At 45.0% G+C, this 22,075-nt stretch overlaps 1 protein-coding gene across 3 annotated transcripts in view; it reads left to right on the top strand.

The window, feature by feature from the left end:
• LOC141162570 (cilia- and flagella-associated protein 99-like) overlaps nt 1-22,075 on the top strand; it is an 82,868-nt gene that overhangs the window by 16,281 nt on the left and 44,512 nt on the right. For all 3 annotated transcript variants that reach the window (XM_073648813.1, XM_073648805.1, XM_073648823.1), the window contains 3 exons: nt 13,245-13,389; nt 14,116-14,210; nt 19,522-19,634. In XM_073648813.1, the coding sequence (XP_073504914.1) occupies nt 13,245-13,389; nt 14,116-14,210; nt 19,522-19,634 (353 nt within the window). The remainder of the gene's footprint in view (nt 1-13,244; nt 13,390-14,115; nt 14,211-19,521; nt 19,635-22,075) is intronic.

Raw genomic sequence — 22,075 nt, 5'->3', positions numbered from 1 at the left:
TCCTCCTGTACAATGACTGATAACACCTCTATATACAGTAGATAACACAGGATCCACCATTCACAATAGGGGATGTCACAGCTCACCTCCTCCTCCTGTACAATGACTGATAACACCTCTATATACAGTAGATAACACAGGATCCACCATTCACACTATGTGATGTCACAGCTCACCTCCTCCCCCTCTGATCGCAGTGACCTTTGCCCAGATGAGAGAATGCTTATTACATGGTCAGACAGAGCTAAGCTAATGTCCATGTAGCTTTCCTGAATGAACAGGAAGTGTGAATTGTAAATGAGGCCTAGTGGCCACTGTGAAAATTGCTTTCAATTTGAAATATGTGAAAAATAACAAAAAAAAAACTGCAAAAAAATTGACCATCATTTTTGAAATAATACATTAAAAATAAAAACCTGATTTGGACAATCAGAAGAAGAGCTAAGATATAAAATGTAAAAACTACCCACAATCATTTAATCTGTGCTAACAGTTTAGTAGAAGCTTCACTACAGCCTCTCCAGGACCTTTCATACACTGATTTCTCAGAGCAGTTCATTAGCTCTTAGGAGGATGGCAATCAGAAGCAACCTGCGTTAAAGGGTTTGTCCATACTGGAGATTATTCGTTATTAGTCCTGGTGGTGGGACCTTCAACTTCAAGTGACAATTCCAAAAGGACACCATGATATTCACCACAAGGTCCCCAATGGATCTACTAAGTGGGGGTGCTGATATCCGGTTAAAGAGGCTGGAGAAATGTATAAAACAGCGCTGGCCTGTAGTCTCTCTGACCTGACTCACTGTTTTATGCCTGCTTTCATCTGTGTAATTCAACCCAAAGACGTTACCAAAAAAGGAGAAGCTTCACTACAGCCCCTCCAGGTCCTTCCACACAGAGATTTCTCAGGTTAGCAGATCATTGACTCTATGGAGTGTGACTATTAGATGCAACCCCCATTAATGTAATGCATGGAAGGGGACCTCCAGTTTTGGGCAGCCTCGTTTTCTGCTGTCCTTTGATACTGGTTCTGCTTCTGTTTTAATTACTGTGAGAAGCTGAAGGTAAAGGGACTGTAGATATTATTAATGACTTATTGATAAGGGAAAATACACATAAATTACCTTTGGTTTCAACAATGCTATGTGGTAATGAAAATTACACACCTAAACATTCCATTAAAAATGAGGCTGACTATCGTTCCTTATCCCTTCACACAAGACGTGTAAAAATGCACAGTCTTGCTGCCCTCATCACCAAGGAGTTAATTTATTTTTGTTGTCATACCGGTCTAATATGTCCAGGATCTACCCCAGTTCCTATACTCTGTAAGTTCCCATCCACTCTTTTTTTTTGTGGTCAGTTTGTCATCATCAGCATTCTACCAGCACTTTAGATCCTGGGACTTCCTTTTTCTCACTTCTGAGCATGCATTGTGCCTGATACCTGCTTTGCCCCCAGGCTATGTGCCCACGATACAGAATTGATGTGGATTTTTCCTGAGAGTTTCTGCCTCTCCCTGGCAGAAAAAACACATGTGGTTTGTACATGCTTTTTTCTGCCAGGGAGAAGCGTTTTTTAAGCATTTCCGCATGCGTTTTTTCAAGCGCTTTACCAAGCAATTTTGAGCATCACTTGGAAAAGTGCTTGACAAGTTGGTCACACAATATGCGGATTATCATTGGGAAACATAGCAGACAACTTAACAAGCGGCGGAAATGCAGCCGCGGAAACGCATTAAATCCGCATCGTGGGCACACAGCCTTAGAGTAAACCCTACGTCTCTCATGACTATCTGCAGTTTGACAGACGGGAGAGCAGGAGCCGAGACACAAAGACTCGCTCCCAGCTTCCTGTCATTTGTCTCAGTGTCTCTGCTAACACTGATGAATTGCAACAGGCAGAGTTACGGCCCCACTATCAGTATTTGGTCAGTATTCGGTCAGTATTTTATCTCAGGAGTGGGAACCAAAACCAGGTGAGGAACAATCAGAGAAAAGGTAAAATAGAAACAAGTCACCAATTCTGCATTCATCACCCACTCCTGGTTTTGGCTCCCACTCCTGAGAAAAAAGACTGTTCAAATACTGATAGTGGGGCCGTGGCCTAACAAGTTAGATAGCACAGTTTACTTAAATTGCATTTTGTTTCTTAGGTTTTATCCAGAATAAATGTTATAATTGAGTATTGGTATTACCAGTTAGTATTTAATGGGCTTTTCCGTGATTTTATATTGATGACTTCTACTTCAGTTAGCTCTTTGTCATGCTAGGTGAGGGAAGGACCAAGTGTATGATGATGGGAAAAGGGGGAGAAGGCCAGCAACTAGGGAAAGGGAGAGTGGAGACCCCTAGGCAGAGCTTACAACACCCTGACTCCCCTATCGTCCCTAAATAGGTTCCGCATCTATCGCCGAGCAGCAAGCCTAATCCCTGACTGCCCCTAGCGATAGGCCCTAGGTAGGGAGGGGGGGTGAGCACCAGTCAGTCCCACTGCAACTAAAGACAAACAAGGGAAACAGACAAGGGGATACTCTTAGCTTGAGAAGACACCAGAGAGAAGACGACAATAATCCACCAAGAAACTTCAAGAAGACACTAGCCGACTGCTAGTACCCCAGGCCTGAGCAGGGGAAATAGTACTATCACCGGTGACTCTCTGGAGGCAATGAGGGTTTTTCTGTATCAAGCAAGGGTGTGTCAATTAGCAGCAGAAGATGGAGATCACTGCTGGGTCCTAGCGAAAGAAGCATACCACTACACTCCAGAGATGAAAGGATGAAGAAGGTGTCTGAAAAGCCAAGCGCAGCGACCTTCTACAGCTGGATCCAGAACGACTGTCAAACCTGATACATCAGTGACACTGTTGGTTGAATGCTTGATTGGCCAAAAGTTATCCCTCCTGACTTCCATGTACACATACAGTACAGACCAAAAGTTTGGACACACCTTCTCATTTAAAGATTTTTCTGTATTTTCATGACTATGAAAATTGTACATTCACACTGAAGGCATCAAAACTATGAATTAACACATGTGGAATTATATACTTAACAAAAAAGTGTGAAACAACTGAAAATATGTCTATTATTCTAGGTTCTTCAAAGTAGCCACCTTTTGCTTTGATGACTGCTTTGCACACTCTTGGCATTCTCTTGATGAGCTTCAAGAGGTAGTCACCGGAAATGGTTTTCACTTCACAGGTGTGCCCTGTCAGGTTTAATAAGTGGAATTTCTTGCCTTATAAATGGGGTTGGGACCATCAGTTGTGTTGTGCAGAAGTCAGGTGGATACACAGCTGATAGTCCTACTGAATAGACTGTTAGTTGCTTTTTTCTTTCCATAATACAAATTCTAAGTAAAGAAAAACGAGTGGCCATCATTACTTTAAGAAATGAAGGTCAGTCAGTACAAAAAATTGGGCAAACTTTGAAAGTGTCCCCAAGTGCAGTTGCAAAAACCATCAAGCGCTACAAAGAAACTGGCTCACATGAGGACCGCCCCAGGAAAGGAAGACCAAGAGTCACCTCTGCTTCTGAGGATAAGTTTATCCGAGTCACCAGCCTCATAAATCGCAGGTTAACAGCAGCTCAGATTAGAGACCAGGTCAATGCCACACAGAGTTCTAGCAGCAGACACATCTCTACAACAACTGTTAAGAGGAGACTTTGTGCAGCAGGCCTTCATGGTAAAATAGCTGCTAGGAAACCACTGCTAAGGACAGGCAACAAGCAGAAGAGACTTGTTTGGGCTAAAGAACACAAGGAATAGACATTAGACCAGTGGAAATCTGTGCTTTGGTCTGATGAGTCCAAATTTGAGATCTTTGGTTCCAACAACCGTGTATTTGTGTGACGCAGAAAAGGTGAACGGATGGACTCTACATGCCTGGTTCCCACCGTGAAGCATGGAGGAGGAGGTGTGATGGTGTGGGGGTGCTTTGCTGGTGACACTGTTGGGGATTTATTCAAAATTGAAGTCATACTGATCCAGCATGGCTACCACAGCATCTTGCAGTGGCATGCTATTCCATCCGGTTTGCGTTTAGTTGGACCATCATTTATTTTTCTACAGGACAATGGCCCCAAACACACCTCCAGGCTGTGTAAGGGCTATTTGACCAAGAAGGAGAGTGATGGGGTGCTACGCCCGATGACCTGGCCTCCACAGTCACCAGACCTGAACCCAATCGAGATGGTTTGGGGTGAGCTGGACCGCAGAGTGAAGGCAAAAGGGCCAACAAGTGCTAAGCATCTCTGGGAACTCCTTCAAGATTGTTGGAAGACCATTTCCGGTGACTACCTCTTGAAGCTCATCAAGAGAATGCCAAGAGTGTGCAAAGCAGTCATCAAAGCAAACGATGGCTACTTTGAAGAACCTAGAATATAAGACATATTTTCAGTTGTTTCACACTTTTTTGTTAAGTATATAATTCCACATGTGTTAATTCATAGTTTTGATGCCTTCAGTGTGAATGTACAATTTTCATAGTCATGAAAATACAGGAAAATCTTTAAATGAGAAGGTGTGTCCAAACTTTTGGTCTGTACTGTATACTGAGCCGAGCTTCATGTATTCTCTAAAGGAAGGCGGCCATTGCTAGACGCCTCTGATGGTTTATCTGCATTAATAATAAAACAGTCATACAGGTTCACGTCCAGCATGCCCAATCCTTCATTAACCCAAAATGATGAGAAAAGTCTGAAGGCCCCCCACATACATTGGTCTTGCTAAAATCAGCATGCATGGCTGTGATTCAATTAATGTATATGGCCACCGTTAGTATAGGCCATCAACCAAACCATCACTGAACTGCAGAATAAAGTAATTTCTGCAGACTAGACTTGCAGTTTGTGCGTGCACAGCAATCTAGGTGCGGGCTGGAGGACGTCTCCTGTAGATCAGCAGCTTTTAGTGCTTCTTCCTACTTGTCTGCGGCTTTTAGTGACTCCGGAGTTCTGCTGGCTACCTGTCCCTGGGTCTTCTGGACCTCTTCTCTGTGTACACTTGTTGTTTTCAGGACGTCTTCCTGGCTGTGTACGGCTTCGGTTACTGACTTTCCCGTTACTCCAGAGGGTTACTGCTAAATGCCTGCAGTCTCCTGCACTCCACCTGCTTGCCTACGGTTTCCAAAAGTACTCCGCCTACTTGTGGTTTTCTGAACGCCACCTGCCTGCAGTTTCCTGATCTCCATCTACTTGGCTGCGTTTTCCTGAAGTCGTCCGCCTGCTTGCAGTTTCCTGCATTCCACCTGTTTGCCTGCGGTTTCCTGCACTCCACCTGCTTGCCTGCGGTTTCCTGAGGTCCCTGCTTGCCTGCGGTTTCCTGACGTCCCTGCTTGCCTGTGGTTTCTTGACGTCCTCTGCTTGCTGGCGGTTTCCTGTCGTCCTCTGCATGCCTGCGGTTTATTGACGTCCCTGCTTGCCTGCGATTTTTGACATCCTCTGCTTGCCTGCTGTTTCCTGTCGTTCTTTGCTTGCCTGCGGTTTCCTGTCGTCCTTTGCTTGCCTGCGGTTTCCTGTCGTACTCTGCTTGTCTGCGGTTTCCTGACGTCCTCTGCTTGCCTGCGGTTTCCTGACTTCCTCTGCTTGCCTGCGGTTTCCTGACGTCCTCTGCTTGCCTGTGGTTTCCTGACGTCCTCTGCTTGCCTGCGGTTTCCTGACGTCCTCTGCTTGCCTGCGGTTTCCTGACGTCCTCTGCTTGCCTGCGATTTCCTGACGTCCCTGCTTGCCTGCGGTTTCCTGAGTCGGCATGTAAAGCCAGGCAGTATCATGCCACAAGAGCGTACGCCAACTTTCAACAGAAAAACTTGGCACTCAGGAAAAATGTTATTCAAGGTGTTCAACTAACAGACAAAAGCATAACGTTTCGGCCAAATCGGATATACCAATTGCCGTGGAAGCTGAAGTACAAGGCAAAATAAAAAGAGCCCTGGTATGGCAGAGCATCACTGTAGGAATGGCTCCAGGAAGATGCTGATTCATTTTCTTTGTGTTTTCCAACACAATTGGTGCATCTGATGAAGGTCAAAGATTGGACCGAAACTTTATGCTTTTGTCTGTGGATTACACTTATGAATAAAACATCTTGAATCACATTTTTCTTGAGTGCAAAGTATTTTTATGGTAAGCCGGCACGCTCCTTTGACATCATGCTCCGTGGCTTTACAGGAAGGCTCAGGCAGCAGGACGCCGCCTGAGTATTCAGGTACTTGGCACCTATAGCTGGTCAAAGGAAAAAGCAATTCATCCTCAGATCATGAGCGGTGTTATACAGATCTTTGGACTTTCTATTGAGCCTATGCAGGATAATACGGGCGCCCCTACACTTTTCTCAGGACCCCCGTCTCCTGACCAATCAAAATAATGCCATTATCACAAAAAAACAAATGTATTAAATACCGATGTGGCATTTCTGCTGCTGCTGCTAGAAATGCAGCATGAGAATGTAGATGCATCCAACGTCCACCAGGCATGCGTCTCTCTGTATATACAAGTATGTGGTATGTAGGGGGTCCAACCTCCATGCACCGCATGATCCCCAACGTCCACCAGGCATGCGTCTCTCTGTATATACAAGTATGTGGTATGTAGGGGGTCCGACCTCAATGCACAGCATGATCCCCCAACGTCCACCAGGCATGCGTCTCTCTGTATATACAAGTATGTGGTATGTAGGGGGTCCGACCTCAATGCACAGCATGATCCCCAACGTCCACCAGGCATGCGTCTCTCTGTATATACAAGTATGTGGTATGTAGGGGGTCCGGCCTCCATGCACAGCATGATCCCCAACGTCCACCAGGCATGCGTCTCTCTGTATATACAAGTATGTAGGGGGTCCGACCTCCATGCACAGCATGATCCTGGTTTCCAGCAATCTAACAACTGTCAGAGCAGAAGAAATATTCTAATTGCTCCTGCGAGACGTCTTAATCATTTTACAGAAGGCTTTTGTATATCTGCCAGCGGTGGAGTGACATTCATAATGAGGCATTTAATTGCGCACTTGAAGCCTGCGCGCTCGTCTCACTTCCCGCGAGCTCCAGAGCTGCAGATCTGATATTACAATGTCAGACAGATGTCATTTGGAATCATAAATCTGTCTCCGGCAAATCCAGAAATGTAACTGAAATCCCGATGAACATCTGATTCCTCCGCTGCCTCCGAGAGATTCTGAGCATTTCGGATGTCAAAGTTTTAATCCAGGATTGAAGAAGTGAGTGATGTGCTCGCCGTACGCCGTGGCGTCAGCTCTCATTAGTCAGTGGTCTCCCGTGGAATTTCCCCCCGCCGTGGTCTACTCGTAACGAGCGCCAATCCTCAATCAGCGCTCATTTACACTCCTTATACACAGCCCGATGCACATTGTATTACTTGCTGTTTATCTGATTGCTCCGCTGTATACATGGGCCCGAGAGTGGGAACGGCTGGTGGGAAAGGGTCTTAGTTATCCCCGATCTTTTGGATGGAAAGTAACTTTCATACTTGAGAATAGCACAGGCCTGAATGCTCCAGACCAGCAAACTGCCAGAACTTCTGCTGTTATACCGGTCACACTTATAGCGGTCACACTTACAGCGGTCACACTTACAGCGGTCACACTTACAGCGGTCCCACTTATAGCGGTCACACTTATAGCGGTCACACTTACAGCGGTCACACTTATAGCGGTCACACTTACAGCGGTCACACTTACAGCGGTCCCACTTATAGCGGTCACACATATAGCGGTCACACTTATAGCGGTCACACTTATAGCGGTCACACTTATAGCGGTCACACTTATAGCGGTCGCACTTATAGCGGTCACACTTATAGCGGTCACACTTACAGCGGTCACACTTACAGCGGTCACACTTACAGCGGTCCCACTTATAGCGGTCACACATATAGCGGTCACACTTATAGCGGTCGCACTTATAGCGGTCACACTTATAGCGGTCACACTTACAGCGGTCACACTTACAGCGGTCCCACTTATAGCGGTCACACTTATAGCGGTCACACTTACAGCGGTCACACTTACAGCGGTCACACTTATACCGGTCACACTTATAGCGGTCACACTTACAGCGGTCACACTTATAGCGGTCACACTTATAGCGGTCACACTTACAGCGGTCACACTTACAGCGGTCACACTTATACCGGTCACACTTATAGCGGTCACACTTATAGCGGTCACACTTATACCGGTCACACTTACAGCGGTCACACTTATAGCGGTCACACTTATAGCGGTCACACTTATAGCGGTCACACTTACAGCGGTCACACTTATAGCGGTCACACTTATAGCGGTCACACTTATAGCGGTCACACTTATAACGGTCACACTTACAGCGGTCACACTTATAGCGCTCACACTTATAGCGCTCACACTTATACCGGTCACACTTATACCGCTCACACTTATAGCGGTCACACTTATAGCGGTCACACTTATAGCGGTCACACTTATAGCGGTCACACTTATAGCGGTCACACTTACAACGGTCACACTTATAGCGGTCACACTTATAGCGGTCACACTTATAGCGGTCACACTTATAACGGTCACACTTATAGCGCTCACACTTATAGCGCTCACACTTATAGCGCTCACACTTATACCGGTCACACTTATACCGCTCACACTTATAGCGGTCACACTTATAGCGGTCACACTTATAGCGGTCACACTTACAGCGGTCACACTTACAACGGTCACACTTATAGCGGTCACACTTATAGCGGTCACACTTATAGCGGTCACACTTATAGCGGTCACACTTACAGCGGTCACACTTATAGCGGTCACACTTACAGCGGTCACACTTATACCGGTCACACTTATACCGGTCACACTTATACCGGTCACACTTACAGCGGTCACACTTATAGCGGTCACACTTATAGCGGTCACACTTATAGCGGTCACACTTATACTGGTCACACTTACAGCGGTCACACTTATAGCGGTCACACTTATAGCGGTCACACTTATACCGGTCACACATATAGCGGTCACACATATAGCGGTCACACATATAGCGGTCACACATATAGCGGTCACACTTATAGCGGTCACACTTATAGCGGTCACACTTATAACGGTCACACTTATAGCGGTCACACTTATAGCGGTCACACTTATAGCGCTCACACTTATACCGCTCACACTTATACCGGTCACACTTATAGCGGTCACACTTATAGCGGTCACACTTATAGCGGTCACACTTACAGCGGTCACACTTATAGCGGTCACACTTATAGCGGTCACACTTATAACGGTCACACTTATAGCGGTCACACTTAAAGCGCTCACACTTATACCGGTCACACTTATACCGCTCACACTTATAGCGGTCACACTTATAGCGGTCACACTTACAGCGGTCACACTTATAGCGGTCACACTTATAGCGGTCACACATATAACGGTCACACATATAACGGTCACACTTATAGCGCTCACACTTATAGCGCTCACACTTATAGCGGTCACACTTATAGCGGTCACACTTATAGCGGTCACACTTATACCGCTCACACTTATACCGCTCACACTTATACCGCTCACACTTATACCGGTCACACTTATAGCGGTCACACTTATAGCGGTCACACTTATAACGGTCACACTTATAGCGGTCACACTTATAGCGGTCACACTTATAGCGGTCACACTTACAACGGTCACACTTACAACGGTCACACTTATAGCGGTCACACTTATAGCGGTCACACTTATAGCGGTCACAATTACAGCGGTCACACTTACAACGGTCACGCTTATAGCGGTCACACTTATAGCGGTCACACTTATAGCGGTCACACTTACAGCGGTCACACTTATAGCGGTCACACTTACAGCGGTCACACTTACAGCGGTCACACTTATAGCGCTCACACTTATAGCGCTCACACTTATACCGGTCACACTTATACCGCTCACACTTATAGCGGTCACACTTATAGCGGTCACACTTACAGCGGTCACACTTACAACGGTCACACTTATAGCGGTCACACTTATAGCGGTCACACTTATAGCGGTCACACTTATAGCGGTCACACTTATAGCGGTCACACTTATAGCGGTCACACTTACAGCGGTCACACTTACAGCGGTCACACTTATAGCGGTCACACTTATAGCGGTCACACATATAACGGTCACACATATAACGGTCACACTTATAGCGGTCACACTTATAGCGCTCACACTTATAGCGGTCACACTTATAGCGCTCACACTTATAGCGCTCACACTTATAGCGCTCACACTTATAGCGCTCACACTTATACCGGTCACACTTATAGCGGTCACACTTATAGCGGTCACACTTATAGCGGTCACACTTATAACGGTCACACTTATAGCGGTCACACTTATAGCGGTCACACTTACAGCGGTCACACTTACAGCGGTCACACTTACAACGGTCACACTTATAGCGGTCACACTTATAGCGGTCACACTTATAGCGGTCACACTTATAGCGGTCACACTTACAGCGGTCACACTTACAGCGGTCACACATACAGCGGTCACACATACAGCGGTCACACTTACAGCGCTCACACTTATAGCGGTCACACTTATAGCGGTCACACTTATAGCGGTCACACTTATAGCGGTCACACTTACAACGGTCACACATACAGCGGTCACACATACAGCGGTCACACATACAGCGGTCACACTTATAGCGGTCACACTTATAGCGGTCACACTTATAGCGGTCACACTTATAGCGGTCACACTTACAGCGGTCACACTTATAGCGGTCACACTTACAGCGGTCACACTTATACCGGTCACACTTATACCGGTCACACTTACAGCGGTCACACTTACAGCGGTCACACTTATAGCGGTCACACTTATACTGGTCACACTTACAGCGGTCACACTTATAGCGGTCACACTTATAGCGGTCACACTTATAGCGGTCACACATATAGCGGTCACACATATAGCGGTCACACATATAGCGGTCACACATATAGCGGTCACACATATAGCGGTCACACATATAGCGGTCACACTTATAGCGGTCACATTTATAGCGGTCACACTTATAGCGGTCACACTTATAGCGGTCACACTTATAGCGCTCACACTTATAGCGCTCACACTTATACCGGTCACACTTATACCGCTCACACTTATACCGCTCACACTTATAGCGGTCACACTTATAGCGGTCACACTTATAGCGGTCACACTTATAGCGGTCACACTTATAGCGGTCACACATATAGCGGTCACACATATAGCGGTCACACTTATAGCGGTCACACTTATAGCGGTCACACATATAGCGGTCACACTTATACCGGTCACACTTATAGCGGTCACACATATAGCGGTCACACATATAGCGGTCACACTTATAGCGGTCACACTTATAGCGGTCACACTTATAGCGGTCACACTTATAGTGGTCACACTTATAGCGGTCACACTTATAGCGGTCACACATATAGCGGTCACACATATAGCGGTCACACTTATAGCGGTCACACTTATAGCGGTCACACTTAGAGCGGTCACACATATAGCGGTCACACTTATAGCGGTCACACTTATAGCGGTCACACTTATAGCGGTCACACTTAGAGCGGTCACACTTACAGCGGTCACACGTATAGCGGTCACACTTATAGCGGTCACACTTGCTGAAAAACAATTCATCAAGAGCATTTGATTAGTAGGACCCGGCTAAGTTACTACAAAGGCAGTAAGGGTGTACTTACTTTTTCTCTCACTGCTTTTGCATTTAGGCCTAGTTTTTTATTGATATATAATGACGCGCTGTCATTTGCCAGGCGTTGTTCTCCATCCAAGGTTGTAGTTACCTAATTTTAAGACTTTTTTTATGGGGCGTTTAGTGAAGAAGGAAACCTCTGTTCATTTGCCTTGTGATTAATAATATTTCCTCGTGCGTCTCGTCATGAATGCTGCAGGACCGGCGTCCAACTTCAGGGGATAATTTGCCTTGAAATCACAATGACGTATATGTGCAGAGGTTACCCTGTTGACCTCGCTGATTGTATTCACACAGATGATGGTAATCAGTACTTGGTGAAATTAGTCAGCTCAATCTTCCTGGACTAAGAATAGAATGACGGAACTAAGTGAAGACTGACACAACGTTTTTCATGCTTCATACATTAAACTCAATTAAAATGGCGTGTACCTCTTAATGAATATGGTGCTTCTTGTACTCCGTCAAGACCGGCGTAGCATGAGCGTGTGCTAGTCGTGAAGAATCGACCCATTATCTAATACCTTGTGGTCAGACCACCGCAAATTGATATTTTATTAACTACGCTATTAGTAGCTCAACTATATAATTGTTTTAAATTGTCACCTTAGGCACACTCTTTATGAGGGGCAGTGAAAGATTCATACAATATGAATATATATCCTGTTGAGACTAGTGTACTTACTATGAAAATCCATGTCTTAATGGCTGTATAATCCTAATATTACTATGAGCATTTTATGAGTCCAGCCAAAGTATAACAGAACTGATGAGTCAACGTGTATTCCGTCTCCACCCACCGAGCCTGTCAGCTGCAGCTTGTACTGAGCAGTGTGAGGTCTCAACAGCAGGTAGGAGGACAGCACAATGTCATTTGGGTGGAGATTCAGCAGCAGGGAGGAGGGGCACTGAGGAGCTCTCAATCAGACCTGATACTCGGAGATTCAGCAGTAGCAGCAGGGAGGACAGGCACTGAGGAGCTCTCAATCAGACCTGATACTCGGAGATTCAGCAGTAGCAGCAGGGAGGACAGGTACTGAGGAGCTCTCAATCAGGCCTGATACCCGGAGATTCAGCAGTAGCAGCAGGGAGGAGAGGCACTGAAGAGCTGTCAATGAAGCTTGATTCATCGAAATTCAGCAACAGCAGGTAGGAGGAACACTGAGGAGCTGGCAGTAGGGCTAGGTGGGCAGAGATTCATAACAAGAGGGAGAGGGACATTGAGAAGCTGACAATCAAATAAGGAAATTGAGTTTAAACATTCAAAAAGTATTGTACAGCCATTCTGTCACGCATTATCACTGTAAGTACACCAGCCTCATCAGGTCTAAAAGATCTGTTTACAAATGTATGCAGTTTTGTATTGTGAAATCTGCTGACAGAATGTTTAGTGTTAAGCACGTTCCTTCTATCATTAGTCCCGATACATTTCTCTTGTAGCTATAGTTCATCCACCTGTAGATTTCCTGCCTTTTCTCTCCTAGATTCTTAATGATGAAGAAGAACAGTTTGTCCTTGACGTTCTTTGTGGATGTGTTCAATATAAAAATCTCCTGGACGTTGTTGTCCGAGCTTTCTATGCCCGGGACGGGAAGCATTATCTACTGTCAGAGCGGTCTTTGTTTGCTGGTAAGTAGGAGCTCCCAGCTATGAAAGTGAACAACGGGTCAACTTGGTGCAGGAAAGGGGTGGAAAGATCTACATTGATGAGTGGGAAAGATTAAATGTACCTTGATGTGATGACCTGAAAATCAGGGAAATCTTTGGAGACATTTTGATATTCCGCTTAGAACGCTGAACTGATAAGAAAGAAAATCAGCAGCAGAAATCAAAAACTGAACCTCCGATTTCTGCCGTGGATTTTCAGTTTGCACCGCTGCGGATTCACATGGTGAATAGCCCCATTCAGTGGGTTAACCGCTTGCCCGTGTGGCTACCCTCAAGTTTATTTATACAGGTGCATCTCTCTAAATTAGAATATCATCAAAAAGTAACTTTATTTCAGTTCTTCAATACAAAAAGTGAAACTCCTATATTATATAGAGTCATTACAGAGTGATCTGTTTCAAGTGTTTATTTCTGTTAATGTTGATGATTATGGCTTACAGCCAATGACAACACAAAAGTCATTATCTCAGTAAATTAGAATAATTAACAAAACACATCTGCAAAGGCTTCCTACGCGTTTACACAGGTCCCTTTGTCTGTTTCAGTAGGCTCCACAATCATGGGGAAGACTGCTGACTTGACAGATGTCCAGAAGGACATCATGCGTTCTCATCTATAGCACACTGACCAGAGTGTATTATTATTATTGATGCTTATTAATACTGTTTCTTTCTTTTTTTTTTGCAGTGATCAGTTACATAGCCATATTTAGGATTGGAGATTTAGGTCTTCAGACCTTTGGTAGAATCATCAAATGCCAAGATTTCACCAAGATGGTCAAGGTATACCCCCTATATGGACCATTAGTTTCCTAACTTCTAAAAAATCAAAAGCATAAAACGTTTTATTTTAATATTATTGCTATTATTATTATATATTTTTTCCACTGCCGCCAAATTTTATTTTTGCACTTTTATTTTTTCCTCCACTTCTTTTATAACTTTCTTATTCTTCCGTCGTCACAGCCGTATGTTGGCTTGTTATCTGCGGGACGGCTTGTAGTCTTGATCGACAGCATTTACTTTACCATATAATGTACTGAAAAATCAAGAATTAATTCCAAGTTGAGTGAAAAAACAATTTCAATGTAGTTTTTGGGGTTTTGTTTTTACAGTTTTGGTGCATCAGTGAATATAATGGTCACTACATAGTTAGTGGGTCCAGTGTGAGCCCCCATCGATGCCGCTTAACCGTTTTAATTTTTTTTTAAAAATACATAAAATTTGAATTAAAAAAAAAGTTTTCCCAGTTCAAGAATTTAAAAAATAAACATTTGGTATTGTCGCATCCGTAAATGTCTAATCTATCAAAGTAAAAAAATTAATTAATCCTAATCCGAATGGTAAATATCGTAAAGAGAAAAAAAAATGAAATGCCAGAATTGCTGCTGTTGGTCTCCACATGTTGCTAAAAAAATAAAATAAAGAGTGATCAAAATAAGGTATGTACCCCAAATGGTATCATATAAAACAGGGGTGGGCAATTAATTTTCCCAAGAGGCCACATGAGAGCATGACTGTTGTGGAGGCCAAACCAATAGGCTGAAATTAATTCTGCTCAATATTAATATCAATATATTAATAATTATTTTATATTAATGTTGTATCACTAAATATTGAGCAGAATTAAGTATGCTGACATCCCCCCTATATGCTGTATGAGCCTGCAGACAGCTTTCCCCATATATACAGTATGAGTCCCCACAGAGCCCCTGTATACTGTAAGAGCCCCCACATAGCCTCCTATATACCAGAAGAGCCCCCACACAGCCCCTATATACAGTATGAGCCCTCACATAGCCTCCTATATACCGTATGAGCCCCACATAGCCCCCTATATACAGTATGAGCCCCCACATAGCCTCCTATATACAGTACGAGCCCCCCACATAGCCTCCTATATGCAGTACGAGCCCACACATAGCTTGCTATATACAGTATGAGCCCACACATAGCCTCCAATATACAGTATGAGCCCCCACATAGCCTCTTATATACAGCATGAACCCCACATAGCATAGTCTTAGAAAATGGCAACACAAGACAATATTTTTTATGTATTTTATTTTACAAATTTCAGATTTTTTTTCCCCCAGTTAAATTATAAAAAAAAAACTATACAAGTTTGGTATCTCCATAATCGGAGTGACCTGGAAAATCATAATGTAAGGTCATCTTTTTACCGCACAATGAACATCATAAAATCATAATTTATTTTTCACCATAATTGGATTTCTTTTGGATGATACAACAAACGGTGTCATCCAAAACTACAACTTGTCCTGCAAAAAAAAAAAAAGCAAGTCTTCATATGTAGATGGAAAAATTAAAAGTTATGGCTTTTGCTCCAAAGAGCAAAAAATGAACATTAGCTGTAGCAGGAAGGAGTTAAAAGATAGAAGTTCACTTTAATGTCATTTATGCCGGTAAGAACAGTGAGGTTTATAGACGCCATAGGTAGAGATTTTATTCAAGTCCTTACATACTATGGATTCAGTTCTGATCTGAAGGGGCCCGCAGTCCTGGCCCGATCAGCGGCTTGGCCTTTGGGCCCCGATGATGGTAGTCACAGAGGTAGTCACAGGCCTCTTGTGTCTGCAGTGATGACTTTGGGCTTGTCGTGTGCTGAGCATCCTCCATTACACAGAAGTATTATACGCAGCCCGCGTACTCCGGCTTCTCACGCTCTGGGTGCTATGGCGGTCAGTAAAGGCGTGGTAGTGGTGGTTGTTGTTGCGTTGGAGGAGATGTCTGAGCAGAGCGCGCTCCCACACCTGTTTCTGTAGTAATAGCGGAGAGTATTGGCGCCCCAGGTGGGATGCGGCCCACTCACCGGTGACATCACACCCCGCACCACAACCTCCACAGTAATGAACATATGCAGCTCACAAATTAGCCGCCTATAATTAGATTTCTCTGCCTCTCGGAAAGTCTTGTTTGCTACCAAAATAGCTTTCGTCTGCCAGAAGCCGAGCGCCGCTCCGTCAGAAATCCACAGCCGTAGAGGAACATATATGAGGCCTCTGGAGCTACAGAATCACCATGACCATAGAAAGAGGAATAGGTCTTGTATGTACTGTCCTCATGGCATTCACAAGTGGGCTGTCAGGGGGCAACTAAGGGGTCCTAAGGGTCCCAGAGCAAACTCCCTTCCCACACTGCAGATGCCCTAATTTGCATTTACTATCCCTTCGCAGGCCGGCCGTGCAAGAGGGTAAATTCCAGATCCTGCCCAGGATGTGCCGCAGTCGGCTAGGGTCTCGCGTAGTGACCACTGCACTGCTGTAATGTGGCCAGTAGCCTGCGGCATCGGGCTCAGCACTGGGGTTCAGACCATTGTACACTCTGCTGTCTGGGGAAAACAAGATAGAAGAGAACCTCCTGACAGGTGGGGGTCCGACCGCTGGGACCTGAACTGATCGGCAGAACGGCGAATATTAATTTATTCCCGAAGGAGCACTTCTATCCCCATTACAAAATGGTCAGATGCCCGACCGTTGTTCCATTCATTCTCTTTAGGACTGCCAGAAAAAGCTGAGCGCAGCACTCAGCAGGCACATAAAGAATGAATGGAGCGGGCACTCAGCAGGCACATAAAGAATGAATGGAGCGGGCACTCAGCAGGCACATAAAGAATGAATGGAGCGGGCACTCAGCAGGCACATAAAGAATGAATGGAGCGGGCACTCAGCAGGCACATAAAGAATGAATGGAGCGGGCACTCAGCAGGCACATAGAGAATAAGTGCAGCGGGCACTCGGCAGGCACATAGAGAATGAATGAAGCCATCAATCAGCAGGCTCTTAGAGAATGAATGGAGCCGGCAATCAGCAGGGACATGGAGGATAAGTGGAGCAGGCACTCAGCAGGTACATAGAGAATGAATGGAGCGGGCACTCAGTAGGCACATAGAGAGTGAATGGAGCGGGCACTCAGTAGGCACATAGAGAATGAATGAATGGAGCGGGCACTCAGCAGGCACATATAGAATGAATGAATGGAGCGGGCACTCAGTAGGCACATAGAGAATGAATGAATGGTGCGGGCACTCAGTAGGCACATAGAGAATAAGTGGAGCCGTCAATCGGCAGGGACATGGAGGATAAGTGGAGCCGTCAATCAGCAGGTACATAGAGAATGAATGAAGCGGGCACACAGAAGGGGCATAGAGAATAAGTGGAGCAGGCACTCAGCAGGCACATAGAGAATGAGTGGAGCGGGCACTCAGCAGGCACATAGAGAATGAGTGGAGCGGGCACTCAGCAGGCACATAGAGAATGAGTGGAGCGGGCACTCAGCAGGCACATAGAGAATGAGTGGAGCGGGCACTCAGCAGGCACATAGAGAATGAGTGGAGCGGGCACTCAGCAGGCACATAGAGAATGGGCGGGTTGTACAGGGCTTGGCATTCACAGCACTGTCAGATCTACAGCAGAGAAAACAGTTTTTGATCAAAACAGCAGCAAGTGAGTAACCACATCGTGCTGCGCTCAGATAGGGGAGCACAAACCTGGTGACAGATTCCCTTTTAAAAAAGAAAATACTTTGTAAATAGCCTTTATTAAAAATGTGTCCCAGCTCCCATGCAGAGCTATGTGTCTCCACAGTAAAGGACAACACACAATCTTTGTAGTCTGACCCTGCAGTCACTCAGTTACTTTCCTCCACTACTTTTTCCTAACATCCATTTCTTATAGTAGCAGGAAGTAAGGAACAAATCAAGGAGACTGTCGGATCAGACTACACCGGGGTTATCTGTTGTCTGTTACCATGGACACACATAGATCCGTATAGATGACAAAACACTGAACACTGTTTACAAAGTTGTTTTATTTCTTCATGGTAAATGCACTCAGAATCGTGAGTGCAGCTCTGGAGTATAATACAGGGTGTAACTAAGGATCAGTACAGGATCAGTAATGTATGTACACAGTGACTGCACCAGCAGAATAGTGAGTGCAGCTCTGGAGTATAATACAGGGTGTAACTAAGGATCAGTACAGGATCAGTTATGTAATGTATGTACACAGTGACTGCACCAGCAGAATAGTGAGTGCAGCTCTGGAGTATAATACAGGCTGTAACTAAGGATCAGTACAGGATGAGTAATGTAATGTATGTACACAGTGACTGTACCGGCAGAATAGTGAGTGCAGCTCTGGAGTATAATACAGGATGTAACTCAGGATCAGTAATGTAATGTATGTACACAGTGACTGCACCGGCAGAATAGTGAGTGCAGCTCTGGAGTATAATACAGGGTGTAACTAAGGATCAGTACAGGATGAGTAATGTAATGTATGTACACAGTGACTGTACCGGCAGAATAGTGAGTGCAGCTCTGGAGTATAATACAGGATGTAACTCAGGATCAGTAATGTAATGTATGTACACAGTGACTGCACCAGCAGAATAGTGAGTGCTGCTCTGGAGTATAATACAGGGTGTAACTAAGGATCAGTACAGGATCAGTAATGTAATGTATGTACACAGTGACTGCACCGGCAGAATAGTGAGTGCAGCTCTGGAGTATAATACAGGATGTTACTCAGGATCAGTACAGGATCAGTAATGTAATGTATGTACACAGTGACTGCTGCAGCAGAATAGTGAGTGCAGCTCTGAAGTATAATACAGGATGTAACTCAGGATCAGTAATGTAATGTATGTACACAGTGACTGCACCAGCAGAATAGTGAGTGCTGCTCTGAAGTATAATACAGGATGTAACTCAGGATCAGTAATGTAATGTATGTGCACAGTGACTGCACCAGCAGAATAGTGAGTGCAGCTCTGGAGTATAATACAGGATGTAACTCAGGATCAGTACAGGATCAGTAATGTAATGTATGTACACAGTGACTGCACCAGCAGAATAGTGAGTGCAGCTCTGGAGTATAATACAGGATGTAACTCCGGATCAGTACAGGATCAGTAATGTAATGTATGTGCACAGTGACTGCACCGGCAGAATAGTGAGTGCAGCTCTGGAGTAGTACAGGATAAGTAATGCATTGTATTTATAATCTCCTTATGCTGACCATACAGGTGATGAGTTACTTGTGTTCTTCCACTAATTAACTTGTCTTGTCAGTTTCTTAGATTTTTCTTTAATGTCCTAAACCTGAGCACTTGGATAAAAGATGAATGGAGTCAGATCTATGATTCAAATTACGTGAAGGAAAACTGGATTAATCCATTACTGAAGTGAGTATAATGTATCTTCTTGTAGCATGGAAGGAAGGGCTGGGCGCAGATTAGGGACACAAGCTCCTGTAAAGGGAACCTTTCAGGTGATTCATGCGGCCCAAACTTTCAGAGAAAATATACTGTGACGTCCCCAGATGGCTCTTCCCAGCGCTGCTGCAGGTGATTGATATGTCTCCCTCTCACTGTGGGAGAAACCTGTCAATCACCTCTAGCAGCGCTGGGAAGAGCCGGCATAGAGGGATCTGACGATTGTGGGACCTAATATAGGCTCTCAGTCCTCAATCCTCCTACTACCTAGGACAGGGATGTCAAACTGAAGCACACAAAGGGCCAAAATGAAAAACTTGCACAAAGTCACGGGCCAACCAGTATACAGTATAATGGGCCCCACATAGTCCTCCATACAGAATAATGGGCCTCACATAGTCCTCCATACAGAATAATGGGCCTCACATAGTCCTTCATACAGAATAATGGGCCTCACATAGTCCTTCATACAGAATAATGGGCCCCACATAATCCTTCATACAGTCTAATTGTCCTCACATAGTCCTCCATACAGAATAATGGGCCCCACATAGTCCTCCATACAGTATAATGGGCCCCACATAGTCCTCCATACAGAATAATTGCTCTACATAGTCCTCCATACAGAATAATGGGCCCCACATAATCCTCCATACAGAATAATGGCCCCACATAGTCCTCCATACAGAGAAATGGGCCCCACATAGTCCTCCATACAGTATAATGGCCACACATAGTCCTCTATTCAGCATGATGGCCCCACATAGTCCTCTATTCAGAATAATGGCGCCACATAGTCCTCCATACAGAATAATGGGCCCCACATAGTCCTCCATACAGTATAATGGCCCCACATAGTCCTCCATACAGTATAATGGCCCCACATAGTCCTCCATACAGTATAATGGCCCCCATAGTCCTCCATACAGAATAATGGCCCCACATAGTCATCCATACAGTATAATGGCCCCACATAGTCATCCATACAGTATAATGGCCCCACATAGTCCTCCATACAGTATAATGGACCCCACATAGTCCTCCATACAGTATAATGGACCCCACATAGTCCTCCATACAGTATAATGGACCCACATAGTCCTCCATACAGAATAATGGCCCCACATAGTCCTCCATACAGAATAATGGCCCCACATAGTCCTCCATACAGAATAATGGCCCCATATAGTCATCCATACAGAATAAAGGGCCCCAATATAGTCCTCCATACAGAATAAAGGGCCCCACATAGTCCTCCATACAGTATAATGGGCCCCACATAGACCTCCATACAGTATAATGGGCCCCACATAGTCCTCCATACAGAATAATGGGCCCCACATAGTCCTCCATACAGAATAATGGCCCCACATAGTCCTCCATACAGTATAATGGCCCCACATAGTCCTCCATACAGAATAATGGCCCCACATAGTCCTCCATACAGTATAATGGCCCCACATAGTCCTCCATACAGTATTATGGGCCCCACATAGTCCTCCTTACAGAATAATGGGCCCCACATAGTCCTCCATACAGTATAATGGTCCCACATAGTCCTCCATACAGTATAATGGCCCCACATAGTCCTCCATACAGTATAATGGCCCCACATAGTCCTCCATACAGTATAATGGCCCCACATAGTCCTCCATACAGTATAATGGCCCCACATAGTGCTGCATACATAATAATGGGCCCACATAGTCCTCCATACAGTATAATGGGCCCCACATAGTCCTCCATACAGAATAATGGCCCCACATAGTCCTCCATACAGAATAATGGCCCCACATAGTCCTCCATACAGAATAATGACCCCACAAATTCCTCTATACAAAATAATGGGCCCCACATAGTGCTGCATACAGAATAATGGCCCCACATAGTCCTCCATACAGTATAATGGGCCCACATAGCCCTCCATACAGTATAATGTGCCCCACATAGACCTCCATACAGAATAATGGCCCCACATAGTCCTCCATACAGTATAATGGCCCCACATAGTCCTCCATACAGTATTATGGGCCCCACATAGTCCTCCATACAGAATAATGGGCCCACATAGTCCTCCATACAGTATAATGGCCCCACATAGTCCTCCATACAGTATAATGGTCCCACATAGTCCTCCATACAGTATAATGGCCCCACATAGTCCTCCATACAGTATAATGGCCCCACATAGTCCTCCATACAGTATAATGGCCCCACATAGTCATCCATACAGTATAATGGCCCCACATAGTCATCCATACAGTATAATGGCCCCACATAGTCCTCCATACAGTATAATGGACCCCACATAGTTCTCCATACATAATAATGGCCCCACATAGTCATCCATACATAATAATGGCCCCACATAGTCCTCCATACAGAATAATGACTCCACATAGTCCTCCATA

The sequence above is a fragment of the Phyllobates terribilis genome, unplaced genomic scaffold (genome assembly GCF_046119375.1).
Source record: "Phyllobates terribilis strain yellow unplaced genomic scaffold, ASM4611937v1 Scaffold_1__5_contigs__length_1240528914, whole genome shotgun sequence".
NCBI classification, from domain to species: domain Eukaryota; kingdom Metazoa; phylum Chordata; class Amphibia; order Anura; family Dendrobatidae; genus Phyllobates; species Phyllobates terribilis.
Note: the sequence above shows the minus strand (reverse complement) of the source record. Positions and strands in the feature narration are given on the sequence as shown.